The sequence below is a fragment of the Colletotrichum fructicola genome (genome assembly GCF_000319635.2).
Source record: "Colletotrichum fructicola Nara gc5 chromosome Unknown KSG_Nara_v1_contig08, whole genome shotgun sequence".
Taxonomy (NCBI): Eukaryota; Fungi; Ascomycota; class Sordariomycetes; order Glomerellales; family Glomerellaceae; genus Colletotrichum; species Colletotrichum fructicola.
The window spans coordinates 2,232,729-2,247,864 of NW_027094058.1; the positions used below are offsets into that span (position 1 = coordinate 2,232,729).

The 15,136-nt window shown below is 54.5% G+C and overlaps 7 protein-coding genes across 7 annotated transcripts; 5 read left to right on the forward strand and 2 right to left on the reverse strand.

Annotated features, from left to right (window-relative positions):
* Positions 1 to 1,175: 1,175 nt before the first annotated feature.
* CGGC5_v013700 (uncharacterized protein) lies at positions 1,176 to 1,915 on the forward strand (the record flags this gene model as incomplete). Its single annotated transcript, XM_032037018.1, has 3 exons — positions 1,176 to 1,220; positions 1,290 to 1,543; positions 1,654 to 1,915. 3 exons carry the CDS (start codon positions 1,176 to 1,178, stop codon positions 1,913 to 1,915), a joined length of 561 nt encoding a protein of 186 aa, XP_031892705.1.
* A 1,498-nt stretch (positions 1,916 to 3,413) lies between these two features.
* CGGC5_v013701 (uncharacterized protein) lies at positions 3,414 to 4,211 on the forward strand (the record flags this gene model as incomplete). The annotated part of the gene is made up of 2 exons (XM_032037029.1): positions 3,414 to 3,526; positions 3,578 to 4,211. 2 exons carry the CDS (start codon positions 3,414 to 3,416, stop codon positions 4,209 to 4,211), a joined length of 747 nt encoding a protein of 248 aa, XP_031892707.1.
* A 1,154-nt stretch (positions 4,212 to 5,365) lies between these two features.
* Positions 5,366 to 6,596, forward strand: CGGC5_v013702 (Protein PER1-like protein; the record flags this gene model as incomplete). The annotated part of the gene is made up of 4 exons (XM_032037040.1): positions 5,366 to 5,500; positions 5,597 to 5,645; positions 5,726 to 6,485; positions 6,539 to 6,596. The coding sequence occupies 4 exons, from the start codon at positions 5,366 to 5,368 to the stop codon at positions 6,594 to 6,596; spliced, it is 1,002 nt and encodes a 333-aa protein (XP_031892706.1).
* A 411-nt stretch (positions 6,597 to 7,007) lies between these two features.
* ATG33 (Autophagy-related protein 33) lies at positions 7,008 to 7,916 on the reverse strand (the record flags this gene model as incomplete). The annotated part of the gene is made up of 2 exons (XM_032037052.1): positions 7,008 to 7,631; positions 7,854 to 7,916. 2 exons carry the CDS (start codon positions 7,914 to 7,916, stop codon positions 7,008 to 7,010), a joined length of 687 nt encoding a protein of 228 aa, XP_031892358.1.
* A 697-nt stretch (positions 7,917 to 8,613) lies between these two features.
* CGGC5_v013704 (Secondary metabolism regulator LAE1) lies at positions 8,614 to 10,070 on the reverse strand (the record flags this gene model as incomplete). The annotated part of the gene is made up of 9 exons (XM_066152964.1): positions 8,614 to 8,668; positions 8,721 to 9,140; positions 9,192 to 9,329; positions 9,388 to 9,425; positions 9,477 to 9,631; positions 9,685 to 9,726; positions 9,785 to 9,875; positions 9,932 to 9,964; positions 10,017 to 10,070. 9 exons carry the CDS (start codon positions 10,068 to 10,070, stop codon positions 8,614 to 8,616), a joined length of 1,026 nt encoding a protein of 341 aa, XP_066007614.1.
* Positions 10,071 to 11,374: 1,304 nt separating this feature from the next.
* SPS19 (Peroxisomal 2,4-dienoyl-CoA reductase SPS19) lies at positions 11,375 to 12,508 on the forward strand (the record flags this gene model as incomplete). Its single annotated transcript, XM_032037074.1, has 4 exons — positions 11,375 to 11,429; positions 11,493 to 11,686; positions 11,749 to 11,813; positions 11,869 to 12,508. 4 exons carry the CDS (start codon positions 11,375 to 11,377, stop codon positions 12,506 to 12,508), a joined length of 954 nt encoding a protein of 317 aa, XP_031892360.1.
* Positions 12,509 to 13,280: 772 nt separating this feature from the next.
* On the forward strand, positions 13,281 to 15,134 carry CGGC5_v013706 (uncharacterized protein; the record flags this gene model as incomplete). The annotated part of the gene is made up of 3 exons (XM_032037085.1): positions 13,281 to 13,289; positions 13,584 to 13,610; positions 13,686 to 15,134. 3 exons carry the CDS (start codon positions 13,281 to 13,283, stop codon positions 15,132 to 15,134), a joined length of 1,485 nt encoding a protein of 494 aa, XP_031892361.1.
* Between the last annotated feature and the right edge of the window lie 2 nt (positions 15,135 to 15,136).

Sequence of the window (15,136 nt, forward strand, 5' to 3'; positions counted from 1 at the left end):
TGGCATCGGTAGAAAAGCCGGGGAAAGTCTAGGCCTTTCGGAAGGACGGAAAGGTTCATCCTGCTTGTCAAAGCACGGCGGCAAGGCTCTCAATGGGTTACGATATGGCTGCCTCCATCGAGACACACACCTCGTGGGTTCTCGTACTACATGATTAGATTTCCCAATAAGATACCTTGGCGGCAGGGGTGTTCGTTTGGGTTGGGTTGGGATGGGACGAAAGGTGGCGGTTCAGCATGCGCGGCGCATACATGTGGAGTTTTGGTGTGTTTTTCATCGTCGCGTGGAAAAGCTCGAGGCAAAAATCAAGAGAATTCGAAAATATGAATGGTCAATCGATAACCCGTGTCCAAATATGCCTGTCTCTTGTGAGCCCAGCGGGATCTTCCCGCTAGACGCGTGCTCGACAAGTCAAACATACGAGGGGTAATCGACGAGTGTTTGACCCTCTTTACTTGGACGACGACGACGTTCGGTAACGAGGACCCTGATCTTCCACTGCCGGGGGTTCTGAGAGGCTCTTTTGAAGGATGGCGAAATCCCCGGTCAGAAGCCTTGCACCCGGCGACAGGAATCTGCATTGGCAAAGACGGGCCGTGGGAGGCCAGAACATTGTAGTCTGGCCCACCCTTGTCTGACACGCTGGGTGATGAGCGACGTCGAGGTTGCATCACCGTTTCAGCGTTGAACGGCATCGTACGAGGTTTCCATCCGTTTTACTCCACCATCGACCCATCACGTGACGCTGCAACGAAGGGGCTTCGAAGGGGTCCGTGTAAGTGGGATGAGTCTGGGAAACTTTTTGGGATGATTTGGACAGGTGGGTATTTCACGGAGTACTGGATTTCGGAAACAGATTTCAGAAGTTGCCAGGGTGGTGGTGTTTGGTGGTTTTTGCGGGTGCGGCGAGTCGGGGGATCTGGGGAGGGTATATAGGAGAGTTGTCATCCCAACCTCTGGGAAGATGCTCTTGTTGTTCGAAGATTGCTTTCTCTTCAACTCTGTTCTGAAATTATATCCGAGAAAGACTTGCAGCATCAAAGTCCCTCTAGACACATCGAAACCAAAGGCAAGACCGCCAACAAGTCTTGCAACCCAATTCTGTCTTCAGACGATCGATGATTCCATACTATATCCCCTCCCGCGCCCAGAAGAAGGACTCCGAAGAAGAAAAAATGGCTCCCTGCAACATCTCAATAGACACAAAGACGAGCACAAAGGTAGCAACATCACCGAGAGGGTAGAACCCCTCAACTCAAGAGAAAACCTTCCAACTAAACTTTCCTCAGGCCCAGAATGTAGTAGACGACTCTGCGTCCAGTATCGGCGGCGCTTCAAGCGTCTCCTCGGATGGCAGCACGCGCCGTCGCCGCCGCCGCAACCGCAACAAGCAAGTCGCCCAGCCAAAGGGAACCCTCCCTGCTCCCACCGTAATTCCGCGCCTCTCCGAGTCCAAGCCCGCACGGCTACAAATCGGCCTGAACCTCGATGCCGAGCTCGAGCTGAAGGCGAGGTTGCAAGGTGACATCTGCCTCACGTTGCTGTAAGTTTTCTTTTTTTGCCTTTCCCCTGTTTCTCCAAAACCCCCAGTGCTGAAGAGACTGACCAGACGGGGCTAAAAGCGAGGGCTGATCCTTTGACACGACGATGAAGGGTGCAGAGAAAACACTTTACGGAGCGCGACTCGACCGAGCTGAAGCCGAACTACCGCGGGATCGTCGACGTGGAGGAGATGTTCCACATGAGGGTGGGCAAGCTGAGGTTCAGGAAGACGTGGTTGGATCACGACGTCAGCCCGAGCTTGACGGCTGCCGTCATGTTTTCGATTGCGATGGGAGGGTTCATTGCGGGATTCGCGGCGTCGAGGTGGCTTGACACTTGGATGCTGGCGATACCGCCGCCGTATTTCTGGTAAGGCTTGGGGTGATGACGAAAAAGTTTCTTTGTGTATACTACGGGTTTTTGGGGTATATTTGGGGCATATATGATGTGTCTGAGGGCATGGCGTTGGGAGGATTCGGGATTTTCTTAGCCTGGCAACCAACCAGACTTTCCAGCTTTCAAGTTGAATGAGAGTTGAACATTACGGTTACTTTGATGCGCTGCGTTGGCGATGCTGATAAATGAAGTCCTCGAGAGCAGTGGTGATATTTAGGCCGTGCTCAATGCCAGTCTGCCTTTCCAACTCAGCCGCTGCAGAAAAATATTCGATGCCGGAGAGAATTTTGCAGGGCCTCCAAGGATGAGGGAGGGGTTCTGGAGACTTGATGGATGCATGAGCAAGCTATGTTTCTGACGTTTCTTCTTGGGTAGATGTCGATAGCAACCTTGAAGTCGCTTTTGTTCTAGAGAACCCCCTGAAGACTGTCATGATACATTTACTGGATGAATATACTTGGATTTACATCTACGTCATATCAGATGTGGCTGTATTTACTATGTAGTCAATAGCTGGCGCCCAGACGTCTGATTTCAGGTGCCGGAGTGAACTGGCCAGAGAGAGCGACTTTCTTCTCTACCAAGTTAGCAGGACCCTACATGCATAACCAAAACCACATTTGGTCGGTCCGTGGCAAACTAGCGATCTGATATCTCCTACTTGGACCTCGTGCCAGCCTCCGACGAGCGGGATAGCTGGGACGGGTCTCATCTGAAAGCTCTCCGAGTCTGTGACCTTCTTCTTTTTGTAGCAGAGTTGAATATAGGTCTAGCAGAAGTTGCGAATTCGCACCCGTCAGAAGAGTTTCCGTCTCGCGTGATGAAACCTTATGCGGAAGGGATGGCGTGCGTTGCCGGGTATCTGTGCGGCTGGGTTAAGTCGGGCTAGAGATTGCAAAAACACTGAATCAGTACCTAGAGTCGGAACCGAAACATATTTCCATCCGTTTATATAGCCAGAAATTTGGTTTATCAGAAGCATATCAACCTTTATCGAGGGTGTGAATGCTTCCCACAGCTGTGCAACTGAGACGCACTTCCGCTAACCTCAAGGGTTCTGTAAGTGAAAGTGACAAGAAAGGTCGACCATTACTAGAACGCCCCCTTATTCCTGCCATCTTTCAACTCGTATCCTCGAATGTAGCAGCCTTGCATTCACCGAAGCCACTTACAGCAGTACTCGCCGAGACGACCTGTTGGAAGGAGTCAGTTGCTAGCGCCACACCTTCTTGTAGGCAGGTACCCACTGGAGCTTTAGCTGATTGCCAAATCGGGTAGGCTCAACATGGTGGACCCACTTTGAAGGTACATCCACGCTTCCTGGCAACGATCTTTTTCCATCCCACTTCATCAACGATGCTACCTTCTTATGCATCGATTCGCCATTAGCAGTGCTTCAAACCCCAGCACAGAAACTTTCCTTATAAACATCAACAAATTGCAATTGGAGTTCTTATTTCGGACCCAAGATCGCCATGTCTCTTCGCTCTGGAATCGAACACGTCCTAGGAGCCATTCAGCGCATACTTCATAGACTTAGATGTGCCTTCGACAGTGTCGTGGACTGGATCCGAATAGCATACTCCCAGTAAGCAACAAGAAACATCTACGACCAACCGCACCCGGCTGACATTCACAGTTCTCCTTACTATCGCGGCAACGTCATCTATGTCCACAGGCTCGAGAAAGACGACCGTCAAGTCCCACAGGCAATGACGTTGATCATCCAGCGAGTCTTCCAATCACACACTTGGAACGTCATGGAAGTCTATATTTCCAATGGACCCCCGGATATCCCCAAAAGGGCTGTCCTGAAGATGTTTGATCGACGTTTCTCCACGAGGGAGGGCCGTCATGCATTCATAGGCGAGGGCAAATGGTCGCCTGAATTCGAACAGGAGTTTATCAGCTATATCCGAAGGCGTAAGGCTGATGAATTCGCCAAAGAATGGCTGTCGGGAGATTTCAGCTCGGACACGAAACCGAACAAACTTCAACTGGAAGTTGTACGCCACCTGGAGCATGTGAGGGCTTCCCAAATCCAGGAGAAGTGCCACCGCAACCCGGCATTCCTGGACTGCGCTACTTTCCCTGAGCTCTTCACGCCGGTGGTCATCAATTTTGATGCTTACAAGCACCCATTCCTCCGAGCTTATGGTGTTCTAATGCGCTACCAAGAGGGCTTCAGCGCCCAAACCACCAGCCCCCTGGATCGAGAGTATTATGAACAAATGGTTACATTCAAGTCCATGTTCGAATCCGAAGTGGAATAGAGAGGGGTAAATAGACGAACAGTTGTTTGGGACATGAAGGAAAGAAAAACTCCGTTGGCTGCAAGCAGTGCTCAGGTCATTATTGATTGCTTGATGCTGCGCGTGCCTTGGCAACGGCGATGAGCCGAAGCATTAGAGCTGTTCATAGGGATTAAAAGTTATGATACCCGAGAGGGGTTTTCAACCTCTCCATACCGACGATATACTAGTTTTGTTTTGCCGTTGTGAACACAGATCTGCCATCGCGTGTTTTCTTTTCGGCCCACTGCCCTTCCTGTCCCACCCGCAAGCCATGACGTTCTGTTGTACGGATACAGCTTCGCAGGATTATTACAAGGGGCATAGCTTTGGGAAAAGATCTCTCTCAAAATGTTTCAGAGAAGAGATTCAAGAGAGAAGATTCGCGTATTTCTTTTACCACTAAAACGACACTCCTCGTCCAAGTCTTGGCCATCCAGATCCGAGCATGGCGAACCAGCCCGTCTGCGAACCTTGACATTCTGCGGTTTGTGCAGTCCAACTGTGTCTCCCTCATGGAGCACGCTTCTGCTTGGATTATCGAGTTGTTGCTCGCCCTCATCGACATTAGTTGGGCCCAAAGGCGGTGGGGGGTTCGACAATATTAGACTGCATTCCAAGCATCATGGCAGGGACTTCACAACGACCAGAGCTTTCTGGCCCAAGCCCAGCTGGGACGGTGAAGTGGCAGATGGGTTGACCTCTACATCCATCCGCAGAAAAAGGGCCTATTCAGGAATCAAAAACCGGTGCGATCTATCAGCTGCAGTCACCCAATCCCCGATGCATCGCCAGACGTAAAAAAACAAATGATGAAAAGGTAAGTCTGGGAGCCCCTGGAAAAGAGATCGGATAATTAAGCTGAACCCCACGTCTTGGAATGCCCCAGAAAATCAAGCCAATCACACATGCAAATTCCCCGCCAGCAAATGACCGGTCCTCCATTCGAGCAGTGACAAGCAAGGCAGCAAGCGCCCGAGACCTCCGAACCCTTGTGTCCCGTAGCAATCCAAGAAACCCGTACCACCTCAGCAGTCTCTGACTTTAACCCTCCCGCACCCGCCTCACGCGACACTGACTGCGAGGGACGACAACAACACCAGCAACGAGACGACGAATCGATAAATGCCCGCGCCATGAAGTTTCCACGAGCGGGGAGACGATCACGGTCTCCTCTGTTCCTAGCCGTCTTCGCCGCCCTCCTCGTCTTCGCGACAACCGTCGAGGCTTCATACGGCGACCGCATGCCAGAGTTCCGCGAATGCGTCCAAGTTGGTGCCACCACACCCGCGCGCGAGATGACCCCCAAAGCATGGTCTACGACTTCCATAGGCTGACACTCTCTTCCTCGTTTCCCCGCGATCCAGGTCTGCCACGATGAGAACTGCGCTCCAGGCAAAGATGCTACCCCGATCCGTACGTCGCCTACGTCCCCCTTTGCTGACCCCCTTGGAACACCAAACGCATGAAGCTAACCAACCTTTCCCGTCTTGCAGCCCTCCACCGTCGTCTCCTCCTCTGGACATGCTCCTCCGAATGCGACTACATCTGCCAGCACATCATAACCAAGAAGCGCGTTGCCGCCGGCGAGCGCGTCGTCCAGTTCCACGGAAAGTGGCCCTTCCACCGCTTCCTCGGATGCCAGGAGCCCTTCAGCACGATATTCAGCTTGGGAAACCTCTGGGCTCACTATGACGGCCTGCGCAAGTTCCGCGCTGCCGTCCCGGCCTCTTACCCGCTGATGCCCTGGTACACCTGGCTCGCGGCCGTCGGAGTGGCTTCGTGGACCTTCAGCGCCATCTTCCACACGCGCGACTTTGCTGCGACGGAGCAGCTTGACTATTTTGCCGCCGGCGCCAACGTGCTCTATGGGCTATACTACACCGTAGTGCGCGTCATGCGTCTAGACCGCCCGACGCCGCGGAGACGGTCCGTTCTGAGGGCGTGGACTCTGCTGTGCGTCTTGCTGTATGCGGGGCACGTTGCGTACCTGAAGGGTGTGCGCTGGGATTATACCTACAACATGGCGGCAAACGTTGTCGTCGGAGTGATCCAGAACCTGATGTGGCTGTGGTTCAGTTACAACAAGTACAGGCAAACGCGCAGGGTGTGGGCTATCTGGCCGAGTATCGTCGTCGCCATTATCGTCACTGTCATGAGTCTCGAGTTGTTCGACTTTCCGCCTTTACTTGGCGCTCTTGACGCGCATAGTCTTTGGCATCTGGGCACCATCCCGCCAACGATACTGATGTATAGGTAAGTTTGGCCTCATCGACCTGATCCAGGGCACTGTGCTAACGACCTTGCAGGTTCTTGATTAAGGATGCGCAGGATGACATGGCCGGAAGCGAGAGACTCAAGTCTTAGGAAGTCATCAGGCTTGAAAGTCTCGACACCTTTGGACAGTGGATGCATCGCCAACTCTGGCCTAGCGTAGTAGGATTAGTATCACATGCCTAGCCACGGTTTACTTATCCCAATACAGCGTAATGAATGAATCAATCATGCCGTGCATCAGCATCGACATCGACTTGTCATGTGACCTAGGTGAGCATTGTAAAGGCGAGTTTAAACTCGGTTTAGCTTCGGTGGTCTATTTTTTCCAGTTATCCGACTCTAATTAGTCAGGGTAAGTAAGGAAGAATATATGACGAGTTCGACAGTGCCTCGTAGACAGTGGTAGTGATGTAGCATCGTGTTCCCAGCCCCCCTCAATATCATGACTCCTATACGCAAACAATCTTGCAATAATCATATCTCTTAGGCCATCAACGCCTCTTATACACCGACAATAACGGTCTCGGTCTGGAAGACCTGAATGGCGCCGTCGCCCCAGATGCCGATGACGGACATCAGGAAACCGACCGAGGCGATGGCTGTCTGCACAATCTGGGTCTTCCTGAAGCCATCAACCACGACGCGGATCTCCTCGCCGTTGAAGTTCTCCTCCTCCTCGGCAAAAGCGGCAGCGGCGGCAGCTTCGCCGTCGCTCGCGGCGTCGCTGTGGGTGTCGCCAAGTACCTCGTAGCTAGCCTCCATACGGGCCTCCTGGCGCGCGATGCGAGCGGCCTTGCGGGCGTCCTCACGCTCACGGCGGGCCTGGCGACGAGCGGCGATGGCCTCCGAGGAGGACTCGGGAGAGCTCAGGACATAGGGTGTGATTTGCTCGGCGGCACCGGAGGCGAGGCAGAGGACGGAAGCGTAGACGAGGTAGGGGTGACGGAAGGCGCGCGGGGAGAGGAAGAAGGCGAAGAGAAACGAGGCGGTGGACACTCCGGTGAGAATGCGCAAACGGGTGTTCGCGCTGGGGTAGAGGTTCTGGAAGGCTCGGAGGGCGTCGGATGCGGAGGGGAGGGAGAGGATCGAGGGGACGGTCACAGTCGAGAGGGAGTAGGAGAGGCCCTGTTGAATAAAAAAGTCAGCCTTTCGATGTGATGCGATGTTTGGGTCGTAAATGGAAGACTATGAGCAAGGGCATGCATTGTCAAATTGTGCCGGGGTTCAGGATGCGAGTGCGGGGAGGTGGAGGGGATGGGAATAGTGGCGTCACTGGTGATCCGACGACAGGCCGGGTCGGGGCGTTCGAGCGGGGGAGACAGAGAGAGAGCAGGGGCAGCGACGTACAGTCAGAAGACCGAGGGAAACAGTTCCCACGAACTTCAGGAGCGAGACTCCTTTAGAAGTCATGGTGGCGGGGGGTGAAGGCTCGGGGAAGAATGAGGGGAGGTTGGAGACAAGTGCGATGATGATGTGGATGCAAGAGTCGAAGTGTCGCCGCAGAAATCGAAATCTGACGGCTTGCTGGATGGTAGTCGTCGGTTGGTCGCTGATGGAGGGGGTTCTGGTGCGACCCTTTGTTGAACCTGATCTTACCTTGGCTTGGGACCTGACCACTTGGGTGTCGAGGGAAAGTAAGGCACGGCACGAGTGAAAGGTCTCGGTTTGGGGATGGGGTTGGGTCGGAATGATTGATTGACTGACGCTCTCTGACGACGTTCCCGCCTTGCCGCTTGCCGCTTGCGCGGGAATAGGTACAGAAGAGAGGGGCTGTTTTGGTTGTTTTACTTCGATTTGGTTGGCTGCTTTGGGTGGGTACCTTATGTGGGTCTATCATATGGGGTAAGCTGAGCTTAAAATTATCCGTGCTTTCTGCTCGCACTTCAACTTGCACCGAGGTTGCGAATCGTGCACAAGTTGCGCTGCATAACATACATAAATTGTGTTATCAATCACCGGAATCCCGACTCATCGCCGATGAAATGATCTCCAGGACTTGTTAGATGGAGAACACAAATAATCTGTCTAAGAACATGCGATTGAATTCCTTCAGGCTGTCGTTCTCATGTTGGACCTCACTATTTATCTTCCTCAATGCTTCTCTTCGTCACTGCTCCCCTTCGTCGCCTGCCTGGAGAGGCTTTCTTCCATGAATCACGAAACTGGCACTGTCAGTTTTGCTGTCAAACATGAAGACGGAAGGTTCCAACTCACATGGGGAGATATGCATGTATGCTTCTGTCCCTCAGTTCTTTCCGCACCTGTGTCAGGAAGACCAAGACTTCCTCTCTCGTCCATTCCAGAGCCCTGGTCAATGGAGCAAGGGTCCAAGCCTCGATACCCTCCATGAAGTTCTCCTCAGTCCATTCGCCGAGGAGCTTATAATGATTGTCTGTAGCCCATGGATTAAGAGGCCATTTGAATTTCGTCAACTTCACGTCAACGAAGCCTGCTTCTTCAACGACTTTCACCAGACTAGGGCAGTCTACGAAAGGGCGGTTGAATTTGGCGCTTGCTTGCTCCAAGTAATCTACCCACTTTGAAATAGCATGCTCACGTGTGAGAGTTCCATCGTCGCACTCAGGTCGCATGTGACCTTCTTGAAGCTCAAGATACCCACCGGGCTCGAGGTTCCTGGTCTCTCTGTTTAGCCAAATCGACGCTACCTGGAGGTGGGACGCTTACGCAAAACATTGACCAAAACACTTCTTCCAGTCCGAAATGCTCGATGTCATCCCGCGGACATGGATATAATCGAAAGGTTGACTGTACGTCCAGGGTTCTTCCACGTCGTCAATCTCGAATTTGGCGTTGGGCGGAACACTTTCAAACGTAAGCTACAGCAGTGGCAGCAGCTGAATTCCTAATATGTTGTACTCACTGTGTTGTCTGAACTGGAGAGAGATCTGTCCCGAGAACCTGTGGCACGTGTGAGCGTTCGAGTATTTATGGCTTGCAGGATTCACCTACTTCTGCGTCGGGGTGCTCGTCAGCGAAGTCGATCGCCCAGAGTCCGGTGCCAGTTCCAACATCGAGCACACGCTTGACCCTGAAATCCTGGTCGTTAGGCGGGGCGAGGCCCAACTTCTCGTGCAAGGTGAGAAGCATCAGGTTGTGTTGCAGACCTAGAGAAGCTGTGAGACAAGCTCGGTTTTTGAACAGCAGGATTAGAGCATACCGAGTCTTTCGTTCTCTTTTTGGTCATTGGGATAGCTGTATTCTACGCACGTAAGTCCACGTTTATGTCTTACATCTAGCTGGTTGATAGCTTCACTTACTGCCCTCCTTGTATGAGTGATAGGTTCTCCCATTCTCGATGCGAAACCTGAGTACCGAACTAGCAATACTAGTGGTTGACGACGCAACACTCTGAGACGGTATTGAGCAGCTTATTTGTATGTTTGAGCGAGACAAATTAGACCTACGACAGCGAGGTCCGATGTGGTGTCAACCGTGTCCTATAATCCCTATGAGATGAATCTTGAAAGGTTCTGTTCGATTTGGTCTTACATTCTCGCCAGGGGCAATGACCGAACCTTCGTTAACCGGAGAATTTTGGCACATCATGGGCGTTTGGGTGTCATAGAGTTCCTAGAGAGACGATGAATCTTGCCTGAGGTTTGACGGGCGTGGTGTCATTTATCTGTCCAAGAGCCACAGATGTTACCCCTCTCCTCGCCCAGAAGAAAATATGCACGTTGGTAGCATTGGCACACTGCGCTCTCGGGTTCCATTTACTCCTTTGGAAAATAACCATATCAGTCGAGGGCCTGGAAAGCTTTGATTTGATAGATTCAACAACGAGGTGGGTATTGTTGTTGGCGCATCTGGGCTGCCCAGCCAAGGCTACATCCCGACTCAGGGGTTGGGATGTCGATTGTGATCAAAGTCCCTGCTTATTCTTCTAGGTGGTGTATCATTGTTCCATAAAGACGGACTACATCCTGCATCTATGTGATTCTGTGTGTGTGTGAGGGGTTTGGAAACATGCGTCGTTTAACGCTGACAATAAGTCGAGTCGCTGGACGATGGCAGTGAAAGTACAGTCCAAACCCCACGGGAAAAGGAGTTGTTCCAGCACAGGGAACGCAGGCCAATTCGAGGCAATCGAAAGCTGTTTACACGAAAGCGAGTGATCCAGTAGAGTTGTTTTCTTAGGGTGCTGCTCACATAGGCCCTCAATTCCTTTTGAAGAAGTGTGAGGCACTGTATTTCTTCGATTCGATGTTCGTCAGGGGATAAGGAGACAGCTCCGGGGATGATGGGCGCTGAATTAGCGTCCGTCTGGGGTAGGAGGGGGTAAGGTGAAGAAGGTGTTGTGGTGTGTTCAGGAGCTCAGCGATGAGCCTAGGCAAGCTCACCCAGCGCTGTTCCGCGCTGTATTCCATGCCCGCCAATCAGCCGTGGCACGCTGGCTGAGTGAGGTGCAGTTCCGCTAATTCGACCTGGGTTCCTTGGCCCGTCGGTTGGCAGAAAGCTGACATAAGCACACCCGTCGACTAATCACTATTGCTCTCACCGTGCGGCAGGCTCCGTTCGCCGACCTTACCGAGGTTCGTCGCGTCACTACCGTCCGCGATCTGAGCTGCACTCTGCCGTCCGACACCCAAAAGCAACCGCTACTCCTGCCGGACCCTTTTTTTCGTTTCTTTTTTCTTGTGCCACATAGATCGGCATACCATCCGGCATTTGTGCAGCCATTGGATCCACAGAGGGCTGTAGTCGGAATCGTCGTCGTCGTATTCTCACGCTTATTCCGCCTTATCTCACCAATCCCGTGGGAAGCAGATCCACCGCGCCGTGTTTGTCTGGGAATAGACCGCATCGTCACCCTCACACGTTGTTCTCCACAAACACACTCTGCCATCATGCCTATTCCCGAGTCCGAGTACCTGAGTCCGGTATGGAAGGACGGAATTTTCAGTACGTTTACCCGTGGTACCGTTGTTGCTCAAGAACACCGGTGAGACTCACGTGTGTCTCCAGATGACAGAGTTGCCTTTGTCACCGGCGGTGCTGGAACCATTTGCAGCGCCCAAACCCGCGCTCTTGTCCGCCTCGGAGCGAATGCGTGTATCATTGGCAGAAATGTCGAAAAGACAGAGTCCATGGCCAAGGACCTGGCCACTGCGAGACCAGGCGCCAAGGTCATCGGCATCGGTGGATGCGACGTCCGGAATGTATGCAACGCTGCACCAGCCGCCCCCGTAGAGACATCGGAAACTGACATATCGCCGTTCAGGCCCAGAACCTGCAGGACGCGGCCGACAGATGTGCCAAGGAGCTCGGCAGCATCGACTTTGTCATGTAAGTGCCGCTTTTCAATGGGTCCGATCCGGCTCCGAGACTGACGGCCCAGTAGTGCAGGCGCTGCCGGCAACTTCATTGCACCCTTGTCCACCATGAGCCCAAACGCCTTCAAGGCTGTCATGGACATTGACGTGCTGGGAACTTTCAACACCCTCAAAGCCACTCTTCCGTACCTGGTTGAGTCGGCCAAGAGAAACCCCACGCCTAGCAAGGACGGCCTGACAGGTGGCCGCATCATCTTCGTCTCGGCGACTTTTCACTACACCGGCATGCCACTGCAAGCGCATGTCTCGGCCGCCAAGGCTGCCGTTGATGCCCTCATGGGTTCCGTGTGTTTGGAGTACGGCCCGTATGGTGTCACGAGCAATGTCATCGCACCGGGCCCGATCAAGGACACGGAGGGCATGGAACGTCTCTCCAGCGCCAAGGCCGACCAATCGAGGGCCGATGCCGTCGTTCCCCAGGGCCGGTGGGGCTACATCCGCGATATCGCCGACTCCACCGTCTACCTGTTCAGTGATGCCGGCAGCTTCGTCAACGGCCAGGCGATTCCCGTTGACGGTGGCGCGTGGAGGCGGCAGAGCGCGCTGGGAGTCGGAACCGATGAAGACATGAAGTACCCGGAATTCCTGCTCAAAGGCGAGATCTCGAAGCACGTGAAGAGCGGGCGCAAGCCGACTTCCAAATTGTGAGATGGACGGTGGCTTGAGAGGCAGGGGGGGGGGGGGGGGGTTCTTGGTTGTGGGGTCTGCAAAACACAGCTCCAACAACTCCGCGGAATTGGATAGAGAGACTGGGGTTCGAAGATTGTAAGTTGATGTCGCGTGGGCGGTTGCTGATGCGCCCTACATGTTAGATATTGCGAATTGTGGAAAATCAAACAGATTGAATGTTCCAGACACGCTGTTTCAATCCGAGAATGAAATCTTATCAATCTCCGGCTGTCGGCACGAGGCATTCCCGCCTTGCATTGTCTTAACCGCCCGACAGCCCAAAGCCGCGGAGCGGAGATGCAGCGGCGGCGCCCTCGTGGTTGCATGCCTAGGGGAACTTTTTGTTTTGTCACCTCGTCAACTAAGGTAATTAATTAGCGGCTCTGGAATAGGCCGGCTGCGTGCGGCGCAACTCAAGCTTTGAGCCAAGCCGGCATCCACATCCCTCGACCTGCAGGCGATAGGTTGCAGATGGTGTGGGGACACTCTTCGCCATTTGACTAATTGGACGCACGAGTTGCCTGCTTCAGGCCCATCCCGACGTCCATCCCGACCCCGAACGCAGATTCCTCCCGCGGCTGTTTGGTTGCAATTGATAGGGCGCGGCCGGTGATAAGTTGCAATTACTACGAAAGTACTCACCGTGGCTGGTGCTTTTCTCTTACCCCTCCTTTATCGCGAACCATCGACTGGTCCGGAGCTAGGAAGCGGGTCAAGCCTTGGTGGAGAGACACACGCTACTGCTGCAGCAATGGAGATGGTATTCGGGAAGAAGAGGTGTGTGGTGGGCTGAGGGGTCCCTGAGGGATTCGCCGTCTCTCTTTTCCTGCATTCCGCCAGTCATGAGGTGCGGAAGCCGACGGTCGGCGATGGTTAAAGAGTCGGCGATGCCCGGCTCTGGCAGCTGGAGGGCGCTTTCCTGGACGTGCCAGGCTTTCTCTCCATCTCCAAGGTCGCTTGCTCACCTTGAGAATTCTTCGTCTTCCTCTCCTAGACGGGAATAACGAACCGGCTGGGACCGTGTTGTACTATTGTGTCGACCGCAAGTCTTTAGATTCCTAAACCTAATCAACCACACAACGTAAGCCAGACATTCCTGATTCTCAATGGTAATGCGACGACGGACAGCGCATGGTTTACTGACACCAAAACACAGACACCCGAGATGGAACTCAAGCTCCTGTTGGCCCTTGGCCTGCCCATTGTCCCGGCCGCCGCCGAGACGGTCCTCGGAATCTACGTCTTCCACCGTCACGGCGACCGCACCGCCAAAAAGTGGCCCCCGGTCCGCTTCACTGACCTCGGCGCCGACGAGGTCTACAGCTCCGGCCTCTACTATCGCTCCCGCTACGTCAGCTCCAACGCCTCCCAGCAGATTCGCTCCCTGAGCACCGACGAGGTCCGCCCCGAGCAGCTCGCCGTCACCTCCCCCACCGACGTCGTCCTCCAGTCCTCCGCCTACGCCTGGCTGCAGGGCTTCTATCCTCCCGCCGGCACGGCCAACACCCTCGCCAACGGCACCAGCGTCGAGGCGCCCCTCGGCGGCTATCAGTACGTCCCCGTCAACGCCGTCAGCACCGCCGCCACCTCCCAGGATGCCGAGAACAGCGAGTGGCTCCAGGGCGGCAGCGGCTGCGGCAACGCCGTTGTCAGCTCCAACAACTACTTCTCCTCCCCCGAGTACAAGAACTACAGCGACGCCTCCGCCGACTTCTACCAGGGCCTGCTGCCCGTCATCAACGGCACCTTCTCCTCCAAGACGGCCATCTTCGAGAACGCCTACACCATCTTCGACCTCGTCAACGTCGCCACCATCCACAACGACACCATCTCCTCCGAGAGCCTGCTGACGAACAGCACCCTCGCCCAGCTCAAGACCTACGCCGACGTCCACGAGTGGAACCTGGCCTACAATGAGAGCGACCCCATCCGCGCCATCGCCGGCAAGGTCCTGGCCGGCCAGATCCTCGTCGCCCTCAACTCGACCCTCGCCAACGCCGCCAAGGCCTCTTCCACAAAGGCCAACATCCAGTTCGGTGCCTACGCCACCTTCTCCTCCTTCTTCGGCCTTGCGCAGCTGCAGAAGGCGTCCTCCAGCTTCACCGAGGTCGTCGACTACGCCTCCTCCATGGTCTTTGAGCTCGTCACCAACGCCTCCGCCTCCGCCCCGGCCGCCGACGACGTCTCGGTGCGCTTCCGCTTCGCCAACGGCCCCGCCGGCCAGAACAACCTGACCGCGTACCCCCTCTTCGGACAGTCCGAGACGCTCCTCCCCTGGAACACCTTCGTCACCGAGATGCAGAAGTTCGCCGTCAAGGACACCAAGGCCTGGTGCACCGCCTGCGGCAACTCCACGGGCACCTGCGCCTCTGCGCTTGGTCTGGACGGCGGCGCAAACTCCACCGGCTCCGGCTCCTCCAACAAGGACGCCAACGGCATCTCTACCCCCGTTGCCGGTGTCATCGGCGCTCTCGTCACCCTTGTCGTCGTGCTCGGCATCGAGGCCCTGGTTATGGCCATTGGCGGTTTGCGCTTGGCCAAGAAGTCCAAGGCCAAGGACGTCCCTGCAACCTCTGCCGCCGAGACCTCCGGAACCAAGGCTTAAAG